This window comes from Emys orbicularis, chromosome 4, assembly GCF_028017835.1.
Source record: "Emys orbicularis isolate rEmyOrb1 chromosome 4, rEmyOrb1.hap1, whole genome shotgun sequence".
NCBI classification, from domain to species: Eukaryota; Metazoa; Chordata; order Testudines; family Emydidae; genus Emys; species Emys orbicularis.
In genome coordinates, this window is record NC_088686.1 from 133,419,677 (window position 1) to 133,444,155 (window position 24,479).

Consider the following 24,479-nt stretch of genomic DNA (forward strand, 5'->3'; position numbering starts at 1 on the left):
AGAAAAAATCATTTTCAACAAAACTCCATTTTTTCCAGAGGAAAATTTTCTGGTTCAGAAATTGCAACCAGCTGTTTCCACCACCCACAAGACTCCACCCACCGCTCACACCAAACACCCCCCTCACTCCCTCCAACCTCCCAGCCTCTCCCCACAAAATGCTCCATCTCACACCAACCCCCCCTCCCTGCCTAGACCCACAACTCGCCTCAAGGCTCCCTGCCGAGATTTTGTCCCCAGCTGCCGTTCCAAAAGCTCTCCCAAGCCTGTGTCCCCCAAGCTTCCCTCAGTGGCCAGGTCCCCTCATTCCCCTCTCCAGGGCCTGGTATTCCCAGCTCCTCTCCCTTGTACCTCAACATGGCAGGGGCCCAGTCTCCACTATAACCAGCTCAGCCTCCTCTGTGGCCAACTAGGATGCCCTCCTTTACAAAGTGAGCTGGGAGGGGAGGATGTGAGGGGGGTGCCCCGCTCACTGCTCGGTTGGCACCTCCTCCTGGTCATTCTGAGGAATAGCTCTCCAGATCAAGGCCCCTTCCTGCAGTTGCACACCATCGCTCTGCCTCTGCAGCCCCTCTCTTGCTCCATGAGTTGCTGCTGCCTCTTGGTGACTTAGCCCTCCAGCCAGGTCACTATCCGCATCTTCCCCTTCTGGGCTTGGGAAGTCTTTCCTCGCCAGCAGTCCTAGGCAGGTTTCCCATTCACTGCCTCCTAGTTCCACTCCCTCAGCGGCTGGCAGGGGAACCAGGGCCTGCCCTCTATTCTGGGGATCCTCTAGCTGGTAGCCGAGGCCTGTTCCCTTCTAGACCTTACGGCCTGTCTCTGAGCCCTCTCCTACCATCTAGCACTCCCCCCAGCTGGGTTTGCCAACCGCATAACTCCCCCCATCCCAGGGAGTAACTTTGGGCTACTGTGCCTGTAGCCTCCAAACACTCCTCCCTTCTGCCAGGGAGGGACTACAGACTTCCCCAGCAGCTCCTTTCTGCTGCCAATTTCCTGCCTTTATAGTCCTCAGCTGGGCCTCCTCATTCAACCAGGATTGCTTAGCCACCCGATTCCTCTCCACTGTGGCCTGTTGGGTTAATTAGCCCCCTTCTCAGTCTGCCTTAACCCTCTCAGGGCAAGTGTGGGGTGAACACCCTATCACAGAGGGAAGCAGGCATGTTGGAACGGAGCCACCTCCAGGTTCTAGACAGCAGCCACCTGCCTGTCTAACTGAGGAGCTAGAAGAGGCCTCTGTTGACTGAAAACATTCCGTTATGAAAAAGTGTGGCCAAAAATGACCATTAATCCTAAATATTTCTCCTCAAAAGTCAGTCTTTGCAAAGATCTGTTCAACAGAAGGGGTAGGAGGAAGAGGGAAAGTATATGTGTGTGTGTGCAGAGAAATATGGGGTACAAGAGGCTGGGGGAATTTTGAGGGCAGGAGGCAGAGGAAATCTGAGGTATACACTCCACCTTCTTTGCTCTGCTGTGGTAATGCAAAGCACCTATTTAGCGAGCCAGTAAATTCTGGCTGCTCTGTGCTGCTCCAGGTAATGCATAATGTAGTCAGCACGCACCAGTGAACATGACCTTAAAAGTTGCAAAATTGGAAAATAACTTACGGATGATACTACTTCTCTTTAGTAAGGGCCAGGTTTTCAAAAGTGGTCAGCAGCCAACATGTTCAGCTCTTTTGAAAAACCGGCCCCAATATTGGGCGCTGAGTTGTTTTGAAAAGTCTGACCTTAATCTCTCTGCATCTCAGTTTCCCATCTGTAAAGCTGGGTTAATACTGAACTGCTTCACATGGAAATTGCAAGGGTTACGTTAGTATCTGTGCAGCACTCACACACTCGCGTATTGGGGGCCATACAAGCATCTAGACCGACAAACAGAACTGTGAGTAGCTAGACTACTTAATTAGGTGCCCAAATATGAACATAGGCGCTTAACTTTAAGCACCCAAGTCTGAAATTTTGGCACTGACACTTCATATAGAAGTGTTTCTAGGGCAGCTTCCAGCAGCAGAATGGAATTTCAGACACCATGGTCTAGAATGAATCAGATAACCTGAGAATTCACATCAAAGTCCCCTCTATATCATACTAAAATATTTAGCACTTGCACAGCACTTTACAGCCCCAAATTGCTGAGCTAATATTAATTTATTAATCCTCAGCTGAAAAGCCTGAGCCCATTTCCCAGCTGGCTGCCTGCTACATGGCTTTATGTGCCTCTTTAAGTGAAGACATACGTAAGAAACATTAGCAGAGGATTATCCACCATTCAGGTCAGACCTGGGCTGGAGAACAGATGCATTAAAATGCAGACTAGGATCTGTGTATTGCCAGTGAATGATGAAGGAGTCCTCTGCCACCGGATGGTTTATCTGGAGTCGTCGGTGACATGGATAAATCATGGAGTGGATACTGGGGCCCAACTGGAACAAGTTGATGACAAATCCCCCTGTCCAACAGGCTACTACAGAGACAGCTTCTTCAGGCTGTTGCAAGGGAGAGTCTCGTGCCCTCACCCACTCCCAGCTCCCCAGTTAAACATGCTCTTTCAGCGGCTTCGCTGTCCAGTTTGCAGATCAGCACTGGGATGGCTCCGTGACTCTGGATGACTATGTTGACCGCAGCCAGTAACTTCAGGGAGACTCCCCCAGTGGTATCGTGTGGCAGGGCAGATGTGAGCACAGGGGGGTCCATGCTTCCATCAGGGCTGACGGAAATGGAATCCACCAGTCTGGCACCTGTTTGGGAAAAGAGGTAGGGCACGTAGGTCAAAACTGGCATAAAAATGCTGAAAGATGAGACAATTCTGTAGCACCAGCATTGTGGAAGCCCATCCCAGATAGCACATGGCACATTCCAGCTCTACTGATCAAGAAGGGGAAACAAGAACAAGATACTCTTCAACAACAGTTTGTTTCTGAACTTTATCACCCTGGGCCCATTTGCAAAAGGACCTGGGCTTGGTGCCCAATAGCACTACAAACGCCAGCCTGCACTGTGCTCTGGGCACACGACTGGTTACAGAATAGGTACAGCTGGAGCATATTCAGACAAATCAATAGATTACAGGCAGGGTTATGGTTTGACTTGTGCCCTGTGCAGAACTGACCTAACCCCACTGGGGAGTTCTGCCCTTCACCAAGATCCAGCCAATCCAATCCATCTCAATTCAAATTCACCAGATATGTAAGACTAGGCTTCTAGGTCTTCAACACTGCACTGGTCAACTGAAATCTATCTGTGGGTTTATACCTTGCCTATCACTGTAGTATATGAGAATCCTCACAATATGGAAGAAGGTTGGGACTGCCTCACCATCTCATAAGGCTAAATTCCATACAGGAAAACAAAATTTTCCATTCAACACTTCCCCAAGTGTCTTGGATATGAACTGCAGACAAGGCCAGATCTTCTCTTGGCGTTAACTGGAGTGGCTCCATTGAAATCACTGGGATTATGTTGATTTAAACCATCAAAGGTGACAAATCACAAAGGGATACAGTAGACACATTTACAATAGAGTATAGCCATAAATAGCCAGTAAGGAGACAATACAGAGGGATCCCATCAAAACACTAAGACGGTCTTAGAAAGCAGAAGCATTGGCAATCCAAGGTTGTAAATTAGAGGAATAGATTTGAAGGAACAACCCAGCTACTTAACCCCGAAAGCCCAAAGGGCAAGGTTATACAACTCCCTTTACTTGGCAATCCTTCCGACACCTCCCTTTCCTATAATCAACTGCAGCATGTGTGCGCCCAGGTATCCCTTTCCTTTCTGTAGGCCCCAGTCAAGATTATTTTTCTATCAGATACACATGCAAGAATATGGGGAATCTACCAGATGCTAGGGATGGGCCTAGATGGGCCTAGCACTAGAGACTCCTACAGCGTTTGCCTTAGAGCTCATACCACTCGCATGTACACACACATTAAAGATGGGCCAGATTTGAAACCCTGGATCCAAAACACCACTGTGGAATCCGATCCTGGTTCAGCATCCAAGTTTTGCAATGGGCCAAACTAAATGCTCAGATTCTCAAATCCCCCATCCTCTAGGTGTCCACAAAAGCAACTGCAATTTTGCGACTTGACCTCATCTCTATCTAAAATGTCAATTAATGCATCATACACTGAATTATGTATGATAGTTATTAATAGATAAATATATGGAGATATACCTATCTCATAGAACTGGAAGGGACCTTGAAAGGTCAACCAAGTACTGTCCCTGACTGTCCCAGATCCCTAAATGGCCCCCCTCAAGGATTGAACTCACAACCCTGGGTTTAGTAAGCCAATGCTCAAACCACTGAGCTATCCCTCCCTCCATAAGGAACCATTGTTTGCACATCATTTTTATCAGGTGTCATCTGGCTATGTCCAATGTGGTCCATGGCTGGGGCTCCTAGGTGCTATGGTAATACAAATAAATAATAAATAATAATAATAATATACCTGAGACCTAATTCTTTTTTGCTTTGCACTTATGTGTCATTTACATTTATGCAAAGTGGGTGGTAGCATTTCACATCCTCTTTGCACAGGTGCAAATGGCTACACATTGGACCAGATGTTGGTTCAATAAAAGATCTCACCTCACCCACCTTGTCTCTTTAATATCCTGGGACCAACATGGCTACAACCGCACTGCAAACAACACTGTTTAGAGGCAGTTACAGTTGAGGCTGTTTTTGTGAGACCCATGTGCTTCAGGTCTGCTGCTACTTCTGTCCTTGGCTCTCACACCTCTTTGCTGCTGCCCCTCAATCTAGACCTGCAGCGCTCCGACATTCCAGTCCTGGGCCCCTAAACAGCTCTCCTGATATCCCTCAAATCCGATCTGCAGCCCCCGCACCATCCCAGTCCTTGCATTCATTTGGGTAGACACTAGCAACCCTGCCATATTCGTGTGATAAGCTCTAAATTATCCTGTAGAGATTGCGCTGAGACTACAAAACTCATGTGATTTGTGAGCCACACCAGGATAAAATACAGATGTGAATAGCTAGCATATTAATCTACTGAACCCAATAAAAAAGCACAGAACATGAACAGATATTGGGGGAAGGACAGGAATAGACTCCATTTTTTCTTCTCGAGCCTTACACCATACCTGGGGTATCAGGTGGACGGTCATAGATTCCACTGACATTGGTCAAGAAAACCACTCGCTGAGGGGAGAATTCCCTGGACAGAACCTGCAAAATGAAAACTGTGCAACAGAGGATCTAAAGCAACAGGTTCCCTGGAATCTCAGTAACAGTTCCAAGGCCAGTCTCTTGTGAGTGTTCTTCCCATTGCTTCCTCTTCCATGTATATATACAGCCACATAACTCAGAATCCTCTCCCCAGCTTCTGTGCTCCTTCCTATGTCTCTATTGCACAGTAAGGGATCAAGGCTGAATCCTGCCCCTGAACATGTGGGTGGACAGAATGGACCCAACTGTGGTCACAACTGGGTTAGGTCACAAGTGCCTTCAGTCCTAGTCCCAACTGTAAATTTCCGAATAAGCCCATATTGGAGCTTTTGTGCTGGTTGGGCCTGTACCCAATAAACAAGCGGGGAAGCCATTAAAGTCAAGTTGGGGATCTAGTCACCTGTATGGAATCCACAGTCAGAGTGCATGAATAAGACGACATTCCCAGGAGATTCCTGTATGGACTCTCAGGGGATCGGCTCTTTCAGAGATTCTCCGCACCCATCAGAGGCCTGTCTATGAGCAGAGGAGGAAGGGGTGGTATCACCAGCATTCAGCCCTACTGGTAGAGAGGGCACCCTCCAAAGACAAAGCCCAACAGTAACTATCTGTGGATGACAGTGAGAGATTCCACCACTTCCACTCCCACACCTGGGGAAACGCCGGACGTCTTACCTCCATGATAGCATCCCCTGATAAGATACAGCAGTGCTGTTCAGAGTCCAGAGCACAGTCCCCATGCACGACCGGGATGTAGCCAGCATCCAAGGCGTCCCTTATGGCAGAAATGCCAGCCTGGCTGACTTTCTTGCCTGCTGTCCTCCAGGCGCCAAAGGGCTGCAAGACAGACACCATGTTGGCCAATGGCTTATGTTGATCCCTGTCATGATCTAACAGCATCCCCCAGCTGGGTGCTTCTCCCCTCCCCCTCGCCCCAGTCAGAAACCTTGCAGGCATTCAAGCATGCAGAATCCACAGCTTCATTCTAAGGCCATGTTACACCTGTTAACCTCTGGATTCCCTGTGTTGTGTCTGACAACTAGGTGGCCAGACACTACAGAAGAATTAACCAGTTCTCAGAGTCTTCTATCCGGTGGCCAGACTCACAGTGTAAGTATGTCCTTCATGCTGCCCCTCTTGGGATTCAAATCAGGATCCTTACAGTTCACAGCCAGCAGCTCTACCAGCCTCTAGAGAGCAGAGAAGACAAATACGGGATGCCCCTTACCGAAATGCCCACCGCTGGGACGCCGCACTTTACCAGCTGCTCCGTCACCAGGTGGTTCAGCTGTGGGACCAAACAAGCATCATTCCCATCAGAACAGCTTTTCTGTCTATGTGCCACCCCACACCACCTGCAGCATCAGTTCAATAACCCAGGGAAGGACATGAGCCAAAGCAGCTCCCTGTGTTTATTAGAGCCGTCTCACCAGGGCGGTAAGAGTCCATACGGCAACATGTGGAGTCACCACCTCTCCGGCCATCTCACCTTCTGTTTAATGAGACTACTCAACAGACCAGAGGTATGTGACATACACTATTGGTTCTAAGCTGCTCCTATTGTTATGCACCCAGATGACCTCTGGCTGCTGGTTGAGTGCATTGGCTCCCTTTCCATTAGTTCTTCTGTGGAGGATTTGTGGTTTGAAGCACAAATGGACTAGTCTGTAAAATGGTTGTGGCGCCTTGATTAGTTTTGCACTGGTTTCTAGGGAGACTTTCCGGGTTAAATTTTAGTTACTTATTTACACAGAGCCAGATTTTCAAAACTGGTCAGCAGCCAAGGTGCTGGGCTCTTTGGGCAAACGGGCCTATACAGACCCCTGATCTTGGGTTTATCATAGGCAGTGTACAGTGTGTAGAGAAGGGAGTTGGGAGCCAGGACTCCTGCATTCGGTTTCCAATTCTGCCACTCTCTTGCTGTGAGACCTTCAGTGAGCCACTTATTCTTGCTGTGCCTTGGTTTCCCCATATATAAAATGGGGATAATAATACTGAGCTACTTCACAATGCAGGAGAGTGGCTGGAAGGCTGAATTAGTGAATGTTTGTAAAGTACTTTCAGGTCCTTACTAGAAATTGGACCAAGATATAAAGTTCTGAAAAGTTCAGGTGTGTTTGGATCTTGGAATTTTGGCTCAGGCCTGATTATCTCTACTGAAATAGAGGCAGGTCCTGCTCCTGGCTACACACTGGAGGGACAAGGAGGTTTCGCTGCTGTCCCAAGTGATACAATGAATCCCAGCAGAGAGGGGGCAACAAGGATGTTTCTCTCCTCCGGAGCTGGAAACTGAATGCTGCAAAAAAGGGGAGTGGAGAGCACTGGGCCATCAAAATAACTTCCACCCTCAGCCCTGGGGCTTCTGCATGGAAAGTCTCACGTGCTAAAATCTTAGTACCCCTAGAAGTAATCATCCTTTCTATTCTCCTTGCCTATAGTCCAAGGAGTCAAGGCACTTTGCAGGCATCAGTATGTGGCTCCTCAACCCATGAGAGGTGGGTCTGGATGAGTATTCCCACTTTGCAAAGCCAGGAGAAGGACTCAGCTTTGGTTTCCCAGTCCTGGGATTTCCCCAATAGACCCGGCTCCCTCTTTAATCAGCTCTACGCTCCTTTAATAGTGAATTCTAAGAACATCGGAACGGACAAATTGGGTCAGAGCAGAGGCCCATCTACCCCAGTCTTGGGTCTCCAATCATGGCCAGCACTAGCTGCTTCAGATGACCTGTCTAAATTACTAAGCCTTTGCCAGTATAGCCTCCTAGTAGAGACCCAGCATACACTGACAGAAGGAGCTCTGCCCGTGTGGCTACACCACCTCCCTGAACCACATTAGCTAAACCAACAGAGAGACTCATCTATCAGCACAGTTGCTTCTACACAGAGGTTTTGATGGCATAGCTATATCGGCTACAGGGTGTGATTTGTATCAAACTCCTAGCTAGCAAAACTTAGTATAGACTAAGCCCTCTAGTAGACAGTTATGGAATTATGGGAGAAGTCACTTCATGACCTGAGCCCAGGCATTTCATGGTTGGCTCATGCCCTGAAGCAGAAGAGTCGATATTCCTGTGGATGGACTCATTATTCATGTAAGCATCTAATCACACTTTGAATCCTACTGTGCTCTTTGCCCCTAAAATATCTTAGAGGTGGCTGCATTTCACTGGCAGATGAACTCATTCCCTGTGTTCAGTTCATTAAGTTCTGCAAATGCTTTGGGATACTTCAGGAAAAAGCAGCTATATAAAGGTATTATTATTATTATTAAATTATATTATTTACATAATACATATGCAAGCTTAATAATTGCAAATAGCTGCAAACCAGTCCCTCCTCTATTTACCTGCCAAGACCTGACAGTTCTGCATTTCTCTGAGATCATTCACACCTAAAACAGTGGAAGGCTATAGTTCTTCCAGGTGGCCCAGCTGCAAGGCGCCATGGGACAGGCCTTAGCAGGTACATATGCATTTTCTTGCCTTAAAATCTCAAGCATTTGTTTATTTTATTGCCCTTGAAACTGTATCATTTATTCATAGGGAACTTCAGTGCAGACAGAAAAGATTCAGTTGAACAGAGCGGATAGAAACTTTACACAGGCCCCATGATGCTCTAGGAAGCTGGAAAATCGGCTTCCCCAGGTCCCTCAGGATCCCGTGTGTGTAAGAGAGATTCCTGGGTTATTCTCACCCTCTGCTCCCCTTCTGATCCATAGGACTGGGATTAAGGGTGTGTGACCAGAGCACCCCTACACCTTGGCAGTCCCTGACTGCTGCAACAGCCCCTCGTAGCTGTGGGCAGCTAAGTGTAACTTAGAGCAAACCTAAGGCTTCTCTACGTTTTACTGAGACACTAGTCTGACACTATTATGGTCCAGGACTGGGGGAATGAACAGGCTGTTTAAAACAATTGTTGGGTCCCCCTTTCTTGAGCTGTGGAGAGTGCAAGCCCAGGATCTGGCCCTTTGACAAAAGAGAAACTGTCCCTGGGAAGAGCTGGTGACAACAAAGCTCCCAACTGAAAAAAAAAGTTTCCAAATTGTCAAAATGCCCCCGGTTGACATTTGCAAAGTGAAAAGTTTCATTTTCTGGATCAAAACAACTTTTTGTTTCAAAGTTTTAGTTAACTGATAGTAAACAAAGACACTGATTTTTTTTTTTAATGTCAAATGGGACACAAAACGTTTGGCCTGACCCAATCCAAATCACTGCTTGGTGAAAAGTTTTGAGATTTCGACTTTTTGTCCCAATTCAGGACTGGAAAATTTTTTGGAACTCTCGAAAACACTTGTGCATGGGAAACACCTTCCCTGTCCAGCTCTACTCATGATGCCCCACCCCCGGGGTCAGAGATGCCGATTACCCGCTATTAAGTGCCGATTACCCGCTATTAAGGGAGGCATGGGGTGCTGCGTACCTTCGTAACGGAGAGCCTGGTCAGACACAGCCCTTGTCGCAGGGCCTCGCTCCCGGCCGAGCCCGCTGGCGATCCTGAGGCCATGCCATTTGCCTTCGCTTGGAAATGCCCAAAGGAGCTGGAATCAGGAAGAAGAAGTTGGTTATTACAGTGAAGCCAGTTCAACTTGAGCTCGCCGTTCTCTGTAGCTTCAGGGGGTCACAGACTTTTAATCCCACACCCTCCTCGGAGAGGTGCTAAGCTGAGGGGAAGATGCCAAGTGAATTCAATTTCCGTCCCTCATATGCTCCCCTATAAGAACATAAGAACATAAGAAAGGCCGTACTGGGTCAGACCAAAGGTCCATCTAGCCCAGTATCTGTCTACCGACAGTGGCCAATGCCAGGTGCCCCAGGGGGAGTGAACCTAACAGGCAATGATCAAGTGATCTCTCTCCTGCCATCCATCTCCATCCTCTGACGAACAGAGGCTAGGGACACCATTCTTACCCATCCTGGCTAATAGCCATTTATGGACTTAGCCACCATGAATTTATCCAGTCCCCTTTTAAACATTGTTATAGTCCTAGCCTTCACAACCTCCTCAGGTAAGGAGTTCCACACGTTGACTGTGCGCTGCGTGAAGAAGAACTTCCTTTTATTTGTTTTAAACCTGCTGCCTATTAATTTCTTTTGGTGACCCCTAGTTCTTGTATTATGGGAATAAGTAAATAACTTTTCCTTATCCACTTTCTCAACATCACTCATGATTTTATATACCTCTATCATGTCCCCCCTTAGTCTTCTCTTTTCCAAACTGAAGAGTCCTAGCCTCTTTAATCTTTCCTCATATGGGACCCTCTCTAAACCCTTAATCATTTTAGTTGCTCTTTTCTGAACCTTTTCTAGTGCTAGAATATCTTTCCCCTATTGCCTCAGCAGGAAACCTGCCTCACTTCCAGCTCCTACTCTCTTCCCAGAGCCCTTCCCTACATTCCTCTGTCCCCCTTAATGAGCACCAAAGGAGGTCTTCCCCTTGCCCACATCCCCAGGTCTGGGTCCCCTCCCTAGTCCAGCTGGCCATGGTCTCGGCCCTTCCTTGTCATGCCAATCCATCCCTGCCTTCCCCATACATGCCTCCTGCCCCCTGCTGGTTGCTGGCTTGATGAGTGGACAGGACACAGCAATGGCCAGAGGCAATGGGGCAGCAGGAAGATAGACCACATGATTTCGGAGTCAGTGTCTCAGGCCTCAGAGTGGAGATTAATGCAAGAGGCGGAACTGGTGTCTCCTCAGGAAGAATTTCAGGACCTAGATGTTTGGTCCTTTACCTTTACCTTTACCACCTCTTAAGCCTTGAGATTTCAGCTCCTACCATGCCATTGTGACAAAGCCTACAGCAAAAATCCCAAGGGGTTGTTAATATAACACCACTGACTATCTGAGTTTGGGTGTTCTTTGGGTGTTGCAGTGCCTCCGATGACACTAGCCTACCCAGAGGACAGACACAGAGGGCAGCATGTGAGGCAAAGCAGTCTGGGATGTCCTGTCACAGACAGCTGGGAGGCAGAAATATTGGCCAAGTCTGTTACAAAGACACACTTATAGGGTCAGCAAAGCACTGTGCTACAAACCCACAATAGGATGACAACCATGGCTCCACCTAACCTGTTGGCAAGGGCAACACCTGGACAGCTGCCACGATTATTAACTAAATACTAACCACATTTGTGGGGATACAAACCAGGCCAATGACTGGTTACAAATCTGCCTAAATATTATAGTGCAGCTTGCGCCTGAAAATCCAGTATCCCACACACACCAGGCTAGGGGTGTGACTGGGACCAGCAAAGACACCCAGAGGCTCCTGGCCCCTGGGTTCCCAGGGGTTTAAAATGAACTGGACCGATTACCTCTCACAGACCTTTACCCAGCACAGGTTTCTACCTAACAAAGAGCTGGGAAAGGTGGCTGCTAAGTTGGAGCCCCTTGACTGACAGCCCTCCATGCGACTGTCTCTGACCATCTCCATAGATACACCTTATTACCACATGACCCGCATGACACATTTCCACCTGGACCAAACCTTTAGATGTCACAGGAATCAGACACAAGCTCCCTTTGGTTACAGTCAGACAGACAGATAGGCTGTTGCAGGATAAAGGGCTGGAGGGAACATGATAGGCCAACTGATAGATGCTGCAGGTGGATGCAGTAGAGGGATAGAGGGGTGGATGCCAGGAGTGGATGCATGATTGGATGGATCCATGGAAGGATGAGCAAGCGAGATGGGATGGGTAGATGGATTGGACGGTGAGATAAATACTGTGGGTAGAAACTATGATGTGATCTACAGGGGAACAGGGGCCCTGGAGGGGCTTGTTCTGGCAGGGATGGAGGCCACAGGTGGCTGCTGTGGTGGGGCCGAGGAGGTATATATAAGTGGACAGGCTGATTAATAGAACTTGCAGTATAAATCCAGCAGTGACTGAAGCAGAGCAGGGTGAGACTAGCCTGGTTTTCAGTTCTGTAACTTTGAGGCAAAGATGATGGCCAGCAAATTGTTTTCCATCTGGGGCATTAATGAAGCCCAGCAGGCTCCTGTCAATCTCTTTTACTGGCATATCAAGTGTCCCCAGACGATCTGGGGCCATCTCTAACTCACTGACATTCATGACAGAGAATGGCGAATCCCTCTTCCCCTTTGGCCAGTCATGTGTCGTTTTCAGGCATGTCTTGTTTTGTGCTCCATATCCTTTCGCTTCTCTCCTTTCACCCCCAACAGCTGTTTCTGTTTTGAAAGGAACTTAATCAATTTGTGTTCCAAAGGGGTCCTTCTCCCGGAGATACCTGCTCTGTGGAGGAAATCGGGCAGTGTCACAGTGGGGGCAGCCAGTCATGTTTATCAGCTGTGGGCCTGTCCTGAATCCAGCAACTCCCCCAGGAGCTTGGGCACTGCCCTTCATTCCCACAGGGCCTGTAGGATCATGGAAACAGCTTTGGGCACTGTCATTGGGAGGAATATCTTTGCATCATTAAAGAGAGACCACTCCTGGATGTTCTCGTTAGCAGCGGGTTGGCAAGGAACTTCAATCCAGGCTCAAACTGGTGGCAGCAGCAGCAAAGCGGGATCATTTAGGGAATATTAATAATATCTATTGCTTATATTGCACTTTTTATCAGTAGATCTCCAAGCACTTCATGTCTTTAATGTATTTATTCTCACAACACCTGTCAGGCAGGGCAGGCTGGTGATCCCCATTGTGCATGTGGGGAGCTGAGGCACAGAGAAGTTAAGTGATTTACCCAGGGTCACATAGAAAGTTTGTGATGGAGCAGGGAACTGAACCCCCCAAGTCCTAGGCTAGTGCCCTAACCACTGAAAGAGACTAGTACTGGGGGGAGGGGGGAAGTGAGGGGGCTTCCCCAAAATGCCAGGAGCCCAAAGAGCCAAAATAAAGAACTCTGAAGAGCCTGGGTCATATAAATAAATAACAACACCTGCCCTTCTTCAGCAAGGGACATGACGACAATGTTCCAGCCCCTCATGGTTATTAAAGCTCCCATCGTGACAGTTCCAGCAAGAGCAGGGGTGTTCTGTGTCCCGGTTCCTGCCCAGTTTCCAACAGAAGTATTTCAATTCCATGTCCCTAAATCCCCCACTGGGATTTCCCTGGATACAGCATCTTCTTTCTTTTCCTTTCTACCGTATTGACCTAACTTGGCCATCTTTCTATTTCTCTCTCTCACTGTCTATGCATCTTCCTTCTTTCCTCCACTCTCTCTGTGCTTATCTTAGTAGAATAATGGGAGTGCTCCTCTACAGCTCAAAGCACGTCATGCCATTTAACAAAAAGACCTACATCCACAGTCCCTCTTTGCAGGTGAGCTTTGGCCTCTTTCCTATCTCTCGAGGTGCACGTACAAAAACAGAACAACTCGACCATTGCTAACATGAGACAACATCACTTACAAAGAAACCTCCCTGAACCAGGCCACAATTCATCGGCCTCGACACATGACATGAAGGTCAACAAACTGAATGGGGGAAGTGAATGCCAGGGTCAAGGGCCCTCCACTAACATTGCTCTGTCCCCAGCATGCAGTCATAGAGATCCAGGGGCTGTCAACGTAACTATCTCAGCTGATCTCAAATGCTGTGCTGGAGCCTGAAGAGAGAAGGTATGTCTGAGGAAGCCAGGACCCTATCGATACAGGGCTCCATGGATCTAAATGTCCTAGCAACAAACTGGAAGCCAAAGCAGACCATAGGGCACTGGGATAATATGTTCCCCATAAGAAGCGCTTGCTCATGAAACAATCAGCTGCATTCTGCACCAGACAAAGCTCCCAAGCGCCGTTCCGGGATAGCCCCAAGGAAAGCCCATCAGATTAATCCAGTCTGGAGGTAAAAGAGACCAGGATTCCTGAGGTGGAGTCTGTAAGTACAAATAAAAATATTAACCACTGCTGTGACCTGGGGACTCAGGAGCAGCTAAGGATCCCAAAGGGCCCTTTGAGTATTAACCTTATCAACAAGAGATGGGCAGACCCCTGAGTCAGAGACGCTGGTATTGTCTGCCCCATCACCTGTCTCCAACAACCTGCACGAGGCCACAGCTCTGATCCATGACTCTATCGTGGCTGGACAGCAGGAGAGCCATGAAGCCACACTGTCTGAGGCAGATGGAACAGAGCTGTAGGGCTGAGTTTCTTCCACATGGTGATGGAAGTTCAGCCCAGATCATTCGACACTCTCCCTTCACATACGCACTGGGCAGGTAGGGGTAAGAGTAGAACCCTTCAGTACCCTAGGCAAGCAAACAGAAGAGTAATTGCCCAACCCCACTCCCTGGGATCGCTCTGAGAGGAAAGGTCAGAGGCAGTGCAACTCCATTTACCTCTGCCAGGGTCCACAGCCTTCACTTCCTGTCCTAATCTGTGGTGCAGTGTCATTGTGCCCGGAGACCCAGCTGCTGTGTTCTACCAGATGTGGTTGCATTTCTGTGGTGAAATAAGCAGTGACATTTTGTACCTGGGGGAGTGCCCTGTAACCCCCATATTCCTCATTTATATATGATTGTGATCTTGCATATAGAGCATGCCTTGTAAGGTACCAGGGGAAAGGTTATGATTTGCTGAAAGTCATTTCTCTCTCCCGTATATGTGTATGAAGTTATGAGAATTGGGTTGTATGGTGGTCACTAAAACATGCTGTAAGTTGGGGAATCAGCCAGATATTAGCTCCCCAGAGGCAACAGCAAGGAAAGTAACCAACGCCCAGGCGGGGTGTCAAACAACCCATCAACAGCCATTGTCCAGCAAGGGAGCTACAATGCAATGACTCACCTGCATGAGGCCACACCAGGGGAATTGCTCAACCTTGCCTGGAGACTCAGCAATGCCCCCCAGACATGCCTGGACTTGTGTTTTCCAAGCACATGGACTGAGCGTATAAAACAGACACAGTGGCCACATGCTGGGCCTTTCTCCTTCACCCACCTACGCTGCAAGCAACAAGGACACTCTGAAGACTCCAACTGAGGGGACTGGCCCAGATTTCAATGGTGAAATCTGTGTACTATAAACTACAATATCCAGTGGGGTGAGAAAAACTGCTTAATCTAGATGTTGCCCAGTCTAATAGGGTTGAGAGGTTAGACTGCGTGCTTATATTTTCTTTTCTTTTGGTAACTAACTCTGACTTTTTGCCTAATATCACTTAAAATCTATCTTTTGTAGTCAATAAACTTCTTTTACTGTTTATCTTTACCAGTGAGTTTGCCTGAAGCGTGTGGCAAATGTGCTCAGGTCTGCAAAGGCTGGTGTATGTCCACTTTCCATTGATGAAGTGGTGAACCAATTAATAAATCTGCACTGCTCGTCTTGAGCAGTGCAAGGCAGTTTATTCCTGAAGTACAGTGCTGGGAACTGAGGGGATTTGGCTTTGGTGCTTTTTTCTGTGTGATTCATGCGTGGCTCTGGGAACATTCATGCAATCTAGCTGGGTGTTGGGTCTCCACATGTGGTTGTGCTGAGTGATAACAGCACCTGGAGGGGTTCGCTGCTTGTCACTAGCAAGGCGTTGAGACAGCCCAGGCAGGAGAGATTCAGGGGGCACAGTGGTCCCACAGTCTCAGGCTGCACCTTGGAGATCCCATCACATAAGCAATTAAATAAAATGCAGTGACTCTATGACCTCATCGCTCTAAGATCCTGTGCCAAAATGATCCTGGTGGGTTGGGGCCAGGATTTGGTCAGAGTACCTGACCACATCAGTCACCTGGCCAATGGGAGGCCACCTGGGCAGATGCTTCCTGGATCCTACATAGGTTCAGCCCTGTGGTCGAGCCCCACTTGTGTAAGGACATCCCACCGGACACGTGAGCAATCCCCTCTGTCTTCGCTTTCATGTGTCTGACAAGGCTGGGGCTCCAAGCAGCAGCTCATGCAGGGAAGAGTTCTCAGCCGTGAAGATGGAGGAGCAGGTGGTGTTACTGAGAAGAAGCTGGGATAGGAAATAGCAACTCAGCATTGCAGGTGATGTGAAAGCCAGGAGCAGGCCCAGACAGGAGCTCACAGAGGCAGCTCAGTAGGCCTAAGTGGAGCGGAGAGCCAGAGAGTCAGAGAGTCCAAGCTAGGGAATGGAAAGGGGCAGGCAGGTGGTTGCACAAGCTACCAAAGGCCAGAAGGGAATCTGGAATACAGGGCCTCAAATCCAGAAGAGCAGACTAGTAAAGTCAGAGGCTGAAGCAAGGAGCCAGAAGAGCAGAGCTGACTGCAGAGTGATGCAATAGAACTTGGGCTATAGGCAGCTGGAGGCTTAGTGGAGGGGGAACTTGGGGAGGCAGCGATTTTGGTAATTCGGTCTAAGCATCAGGACCAACATCTGATTGTGGCTGCCTCTTATCTCAAATTGAGCCCCTTAAAATCAGTGGCTGCTTTGGAAAACACAGCTGTGATTGCTCGACAAGGACCGAGCTCAGCTCTCCAATTCCCAGCCTTGCCCTTTATCCAATACCTCATGCTTCCTGCCCTTTAGGTCACCCTCTGAAGCATTCAGCACCTACAAGTGAGAATGACTTGAATCTAAAGCACATCACGGCCCCCCAGCTGCTCTGACAAAGAGCCGACCTTAAAATAAACAAATACAAGTTTCAACAGGCCAACTCTACACATTCATAGTTTTTAAACTCCCAAGAGTATTTCCTTCAAATCTGACTTATTTTGTAGATTTCAGTGAGTCTGAAAAATCAAGCCAAGTCTGAAGAATACATGTACCATCATTCTATAACTTCTTGATCCTGATTTGCAACTACACTAGAGCCCCATTGCACCATTCTGGAAGTATAAAGAGGCCTTAAAGTGTGAGTAAGTTACGTTTATACCACCAGAATGGTGTGACGGGGCTGTAGTTTAAATGGAAATCAGACCCAATGTCTATAAAACATATTACATTGCATAAGAAATTATAGATTGCATTATATCCCCTATGGTGCTAACTGGCAAGTCATTTATAATGAACTAAACAGAAATTGCATTGCAAATGTAAGCACAGGGGACCAGAGTTAAGGCTGAGATTGCATCCTTAACTCTGTATTTCCTGAATTTTAGCTGTGTAAGTTCTCAACCTTAGTCATGTATTGTCACTAATTTTGCATATAGGTATCTCTATATCCAGCAGCTTTCTTGGTATGGACATGATATTAAGATGGAAGACCAATGAATTACAAAGTGTGTTTTCCAAGAAATGTTACTACCTGGCCAGCGATCACAAGGTTGCCTAAAAGCTTCGGTGGCATGATAAGATCACCAATGATGGTCATAAACTGAATATCCAACTGGACCTAGTTAAAGATCAGTCCAGGTGGTGCTCGATCTACATGAGGCTATATTCCTTTGGGATTTGCCATGATGCTGCTGTTCTCCATATCCATATAGCAATACATAGCTGTATCTAGAGCTATAAAATCTGCATTGGCCGGGAACGGCAAACCACAGCCACTGGGAGCTGCGGGGGGCCCGTGCCTGTGGACAGTCAACGTCAGCAAAATGTCTCGCGGCCCGCAATCAGATTACCCTGATGGGCTGCATGTGGCCCGCGGGCCGCAGATTGCCCACCACTGTTCTAAAGCCTTCGTGCTTTGGAGCAGGGACTTGAAATTTCGCAGGCAATTGGCCCTGGTATCAGGGACAAGCCTTCTGCTGACCTCTTGAAAATCTGCCCAAATTTGACCAACTAAGAAGTCTCTGAAAATCTCAGTTTGCACATGCTCAGTAGAGACAGAGTTTGGCAGCTACATTCTTCGAAATTTCCATCTGCACTGAGCACGCTCCACCCTGAGCTGAGCAGGACTTTCCCTGCAATTGCTCATCCCACTTGCAATTGCTCATCCCTCCTATGCCCTGATTACTTCCCCAGCCCTGCTAGATCCTAGGCAGTGTGGAGGAGGAACAGCACAACTGGAATGCAGAGGGGTGAGGAGCAGAGGAGAGGACAAGGTTAGACTAAGAGGTGTAGGAGTCATAGGAGTGGGAAATAGGAGAAGAGGAGGTGGGGGAGGAAGGGAGAGATAGGAGCAGTGTGGGACAGGTGAATGGAGTCAGAGGCAGAGGAGGGCAGGAGCAGAGATGACAGCAGAGGGGGACAGGCTGGAGGAATGGGGGTAAAAGGTTCTGTAACCACTATATACACCCACCCCAAGAATCTGGAATTAAACTCAGGAGACTTGGGTCTCACCATTCCTCTGCTGCCGGCAAATAGCTGTGAAATCCACTAAATGTCTTTATAAATATGCCCCCGGGTTCTGATTTGTAGAAGGGTTGGGTGCTTGCAACTGAAGTCAATTAGAGCTGCAACTCCGAACATATAATGTGCTATAAAAATGCTAAGTAACTCCAAATATTTGGCTGGGGGCAGCTCCAGTTGGGCATTTGACAATTTTGGCTTTAATCTCTCTGTGTCACTGTTCCCCATCTGAAAAATGGGGATAATAATCTCTCTATATCTCAAAGGGGTGTTGTGAAGAGAAATTCATTGATGTTTGTGCCGCACTCAAGTACAATAGTGATGAGCACCATAGAAAAGCCCATATAATTAAAGACTGTATCAGAAGGCCGAATTAAGGTTGCAGTGTTAGCCAATACATGTATGTTAGACATAGTATACATCACATTAGGTAGGTATTATGCACATGGCAATAATATAATATACATTATGGATAGAAGGGTTGGGAAGTTGTATTAACGGAATGTATTAGGCTCTTTCCACAATTCTGTTCACCCATGTCAAGTATCCCACAACATTTTGCAAACCTGAAGTCAGCTTTGGCATTAGAAAACAGGAAGCCTGTTAAAGCCAGGATACATGAATGGTATTTCCTAGCACAGGTTGGGAGGTCCTTCTACACCCAACTGGTTTGGAATGTAGAAAGGTACCGAACAAGAAGTTAAGGAATTGGTGGGATGCTCTTAGATTACATCTAAATTATTTTTAAATGGGAACAGTCATGATATAAATATAGGTGGTTTTGGGAGTGTATCTTTGAAGCACATCTTCTGTGAAAAGTAAACATGCTGTGAGATAAAAATTGCTTCTCAGAAGGCGGGCATGTATGTTTCCTTTTCATATTGTATACACCTCTACCCCGATATAACGCTGTCCTCGGGAGCCAAAAAAATCTTACTGCGTTACAGGTGAAACCGTTATATCAAACTTGCTTTGATCCGCCAGAGTGCGCAGCCACCCCTCCCCCCCCCGGAGCACTGTTTTACCACGTTATATCCGAATTCATGTTATATCAGGTCGCATTATATCGGGGTAGAGGTATATTTTGTCTTAAGACAATAACTGTGGCTGAGTTTGGTTATTTTGTCTCTTGAACATTCTTCGTAATGAACCACAAGTCAATCGGTTGGTTATACTATTAATTAACAACAGGCAACTTAATTTCTGGCTTTTTCTAACTTCTGAGAGCTTGACTTTGCAAACTTAATATTCTTTTAATGTAAGCTAGGGGGCTGTAATATAAATGTAAGATAATTATCACTTCCTACGGGTGATGGACAAATGGGGGGAAATTGTTTGTTCCTTTGTAATGTATAAAATTTTTGCTCCTTTGTAATGTATAAAGAAGGTCTGAACATTCTTCCAGTTTTTCTGCTTTTTACATCAGAAATCCAGGTCTACACTTACCTTGTTTTTCCCTGGACAGTTGGGAACTAATAGGATTATGACTTCACAGACAGCAACAAAGTAAGCCCTGATACCGGAGAGGGGAATGGATTTATTCAGATTTTTAAGCACTTTGTTTTGTCTTTTTCAGTAGCACCTATTTAACTCAAATGCCTGAGAAACAGCTGGGAGAAAAAAAATCTGAGTTAAAGATCAAACAGCTGACAGAGCTGCTATTCTACATATCCGGGTCCTCCAGTGTAACCTCCAGCAAAACAGAGAAGACCAGAATGGACACTCCTGATATTCACAGGGTAAGAAACAATCTGGGTTCTTTTCAAATACAAGCCCCTTTCAGGCCTTCTTCATAAATTATAAAGAAAGAGGAAAGCTTAAAAATCCAAATTTCCTTCCCCCCACCGCCTGATCCCTTTTAAAAGGATATGGACCACAAGGCTGATCCGCCTTTAAAAAGACAGGACTCCCATTATTACTTCTGGGATCCAGTTCCTGGTGCTGGGGTGGGGGAAGCACATGAAAGGGTGGAGAGCCAAGATCACAGGGAAGAAAAGCTCAGAGATGCCACATATGGGACCCCTTGGCAGCAGTACACCCAAGCCAGGGGCTGGGAATGGCTTGTCGTGCAGTTATCTCTGCAGTGCAGTACCCATAATAGCATCCTCCCACACTATCCATACTACAGTAGAGGGGAGAACTCAGAGCATGGCACAGCAAGAGGACAAGACAGAGCACTTCAGTAAGACAACACAGCACCAAACCGGACACCTGACACAAGAGATGGTCCTGCCTGCAAACAACTCTGATGAACAAGGGGATCCATCTCTCTTCCACCAACCAGCCCTGATATCCTTTAGCTCAGGGGTGGGCAAACTTTTTGGCCCGAGGGCCACATCTGGATATGGAAACTGTATGGTGGGCCATGAATGCTCATGAAATTGGGGATTGGGGTGTGGGAGAGGGTGAGGGCTCCAGTTGGGGGTGTGGGCTCTGGGGTGGGGCCAGAAATGAGGAGTGCAGGAGGGGGCTCCGGGCTGGGGTAGGGGGTTGGGATGGGGGGAGTGAGGGTTGAGGGTGTGGGTTCTGGTGTGGGGCTGGGGATGAGGGGTTTGGGGTGCAGGAGGGTGCTCCGGGCTGGGACTGAGGGGTTTGGAGGGCGGGAGAGGGATCAGGGCTGGGGTAGGGGGTTGGGGCCCAGGAGGGGGACAGGGGTGCAGGCTCTGGGCAGTGCTTACCTCAAGCAGCTCCCGGAAGCAGCGGCATGTCCCCCCTCCGGCTCCTACGCAGAGGTATGGCCAGGCAGCTCTGCGCGTTGCCCGTCCTGGCCAATGGGAACTGCGGGGGCCATGCTTGGGGCGGGGGCAGTGTGCAGAGCCCCCTGGCTTCCCCTATGTGTAGGAGCCGGAGGGGGGACATGCCCCTGCTTCCGGGATCCGCTCCCCGGCTGGAGCGCCGAGCAGGGCAAGCCCCAGACTCTGCTCCCCGGAGAGAGCTCGAGGGCCGGATTAAAATGTCTGAAGGGCCGGATATGGCCCATGGGTCGTAGTTTGCCCACCCCTGCTTTAGCTAGACATCTCACAGACTGCCCTCTCCTATAGTCTATATCCATTTGTGTGCCTATATCCATCACCTTTCCCCTCTGCCAGCCCTAGCAAAGATTCCTTTACCACGAGACGTGCGTGTGTGAGCGTTTTGTAGGGTGCGATAGGGCCTAGTGTCTATGATGCTCGCCTTAGGGCTCATGGCACTGCAGAAGCATCTGATCTGACAGGGAGCAGGGGATCCAGCCTCCTTCCCTATGCATTTGGAGGAATGCCAGGGTTAGGAGAGTTAAAGCAGCTGTGGAGTGGGCGGAGAGCGTAAATTACCCCAAGTGAGTTTTAACACCTCTTTATATAGTAACTTATCAAAGGCCCAGCTCCCCTGTGGCATTTGCTTTCTAGCAGTTCGGCACGCTTGGCTGCCCAGAAAGATGTCGGTAATAGAGGGCTTGTCTACACTGGCACTTTACAGCGCTGCAACTTTCTCACTCAGGGGTGTGAAAAAACAGCCCCCTGAGGGCAGCAAGTTTCAGCGCTGTAAAGCGCCCGTGTAGACAGTGCACCAGCACTTTAGCGTTGCCAGTGTAGACTAGCCCAGAGATATAAACCGACAGGAGACAGGAGTTTTGGAAGCTGCAATGGTCCCTCATGCTTAAGAAAGGCTGCGACATGCAGAGAATGCAATGAGTGACCCTGCACATGCTCCCGGCCACCCATGGTTTGCCTCTATGGCAGGGTCCTGCTGACATGACTGAGAGGGGCCTTTACTAAGCATCGTTGCCATGGTTATTGAAATATTCGCACAGAAGTTTTCATAGGAGAATCTCATCGTACTTTGTAGTGAGTGAATTACGCCTCAAAATACTCCTCCGAGGTCAGTATCATTATTCCCATTTGAAAGGTGGGGAAACTGAGGCAAAGACAGCAACAAAGTAAGGACTAGAATCCAGGAGTCAATTCCCAGGACCCTGCTCTAACCACTAGACAACACTGCCACCTAGAGGTGGGAATAGAAGCAGGGGCCCTGACACACAACCCTATTGCTCTACTCACTAGAACACACTCCCTTCCAGAACCACAAATAGAACCCAAGGATCCTGGGTGCTGGGGCCCTGCTCTAACCACTAGGTCGCCCTCCCTTCTAAAAGTTATAGGTAACAATTAACTTCATTGAGCAGTCAAATGACAGGCAGTGTCACAGTGCAGTAAAGTCTCTAATGAAAAGCTTAGCTGGAAAAAAATAAATCAAGGGAAATAAAGTTCTCTCGTGGGACCCCCTTCTCCTAGATTCCCAGTTCATCTTTCTGAAACGTACAGGAATCATCTCTACCAAGATGAGCACCTTTATGTCAGTGTAAATGCACTCAGCCTACAGGACACTGATTCAACCGATATGGATAAGCTGGTATGACTCCGTATTGCCAAAACTCATTAGCCAGGCCCCCAAAATCATGAGATTGCTTTTGTAAGGATTTCCTGATTTTTTTAAGCCTTTTCCTTTGCTGTTTGATTTCTGAACCTTTCTAGTGCACTTGGGCCACATTTTCAACCTTTTCTATGCCACCACAAGGGACAGAAATTCACTTTTTAACCAAAAGTGGAGATTCTCACATCATCACATGATACCAGGAGCTGGGCCTTTAAGAAAACTGTCCAAAAGCAAAAGACTTGCAGTAAAATTATGAGCGTCAACAACACTGAGGCCTCTGTGTCTGTCTTCTGGATAGTGAGCGCTTCAGAGCAGGGACCGTCATGCACAGCTCCAAGCATATTATCGGTTGCTCAACCAATAAATAATAATACTGCCTTACTGTAAAACTACCCTAGAAAAAGAGAGCTGGAAATGCTGCTCTGTGAGACTAGGACATAGCATGAGATGGTCTCGGCCTTCAAGCGCTTACAGTCTAAATAGACAAAGCAGACAAAAGGTGGGAGAAAGGAGGTGGTATCATTCCCAGTTCCCACTAGAAAAGGAAACTGAGGTGCAGCTAGATTTAGTGACTTGCCCAAAGGTCACACAAGGAGCCTGGAAATGAACCCGTATCTCCCGAGTCCCAGTCCAGGACCTTACCCATCAGTATACTTCACAGTAGCCTCAAAGCTGCTCTAATATTACCGCAGGGGCAGGGCAGAACCAGCTCTGAGATCAGAGTCACAAATGGCTCCACAGGGCCTCCACTACCTCCAATGGACCCTGTATCCACTGGACACAATTGCAAATCTAGCCCCATGAATTCTAGAAAAAGTGGATTAGGAGGATGCGTTAAGTGGATGCATATAGGACAAGGAGCCAGGAACTCCTAGGTTCTTAACACGTCTTTGCCACCAACTCCCTTTGTGGCGAATGGACCAGGGATGATGTCACTTAATTCATTAGAGCCAAATTTCAAGAACAGTTCCACATCCAGGAGTTCTCATTAAGATCAATGGAAAATCCCCAAACAATACCTCACACTGGAGAACAATGGAGAATTCACACGCACAATTGGGAACAATGGGGATGGCAGACTTGCAAATTTGGTCATTAATGTTGGAAGACACTAGGCTAGCGATGTGCAAAGTGTGTTCTTATTATCTATTAAAGCAATGGTAGAGCCAGAGCATAACACATTTGCTGAAGGATGAAAATCCCAAAAACAATTTTAGGAACATCAGAATCAACCTAAAGAAACAGCCCAATGGTCCATCTAGACTGTTACCCTGCTCCCAAACATGGCCAGCCTTGGATGCTTCAGCAAAACCCCTATAAAACAGCTGATCAATTGTGTATTATGTAGTGTAGTAGGAAGTATTAGTTCCTGACCCCAGCTGCTGATTAGCATATGACCTGACGCATGATGATTGGCAGTCCTTGAGGTTCTTATCCAAGCCAGTGTGCCCGTGGATATTATTCATGCATTCAGAACCTAGCTGAACTATTGGACTCAATGATATCCTGCTGCAGTGAGTTCCACACGTCAGTTCTACAGTGGATTATCTCCTTTTCTCCATTTTAAATTTGATTCCCTTGGAGTTACTAGAGGAAGAAATTATTCTAAAAGAAGACAATGTTCCTGCCCTGCAGAGCCTGCAGTCTAAAGAGGGCACCCCTTTCTGTGAAATGGGCATATTACCCTTCCAAATTCTGCTGCAGAATTAGCTTCCCCAGGCA

General features: G+C 47.7%; 1 protein-coding gene across 1 annotated transcript in view; it reads right to left on the bottom strand.

Annotated features, from left to right (window-relative positions):
• Window positions 1-2,480: 2,480 nt before the first annotated feature.
• Window positions 2,481-24,479, bottom strand: part of LOC135877387 (uncharacterized) — a 30,586-nt gene continuing 8,587 nt past the window's right edge. Inside the window, exons 2-6 of the mRNA XM_065402816.1 lie at window positions 9,618-9,735; window positions 6,428-6,487; window positions 5,875-6,036; window positions 5,115-5,199; window positions 2,481-2,737 (exon numbers count right to left, since the gene is read on the bottom strand). Of these exons, the coding sequence (XP_065258888.1) occupies window positions 2,481-2,737; window positions 5,115-5,199; window positions 5,875-6,036; window positions 6,428-6,487; window positions 9,618-9,735 (682 nt within the window). The remainder of the gene's footprint in view (window positions 2,738-5,114; window positions 5,200-5,874; window positions 6,037-6,427; window positions 6,488-9,617; window positions 9,736-24,479) is intronic.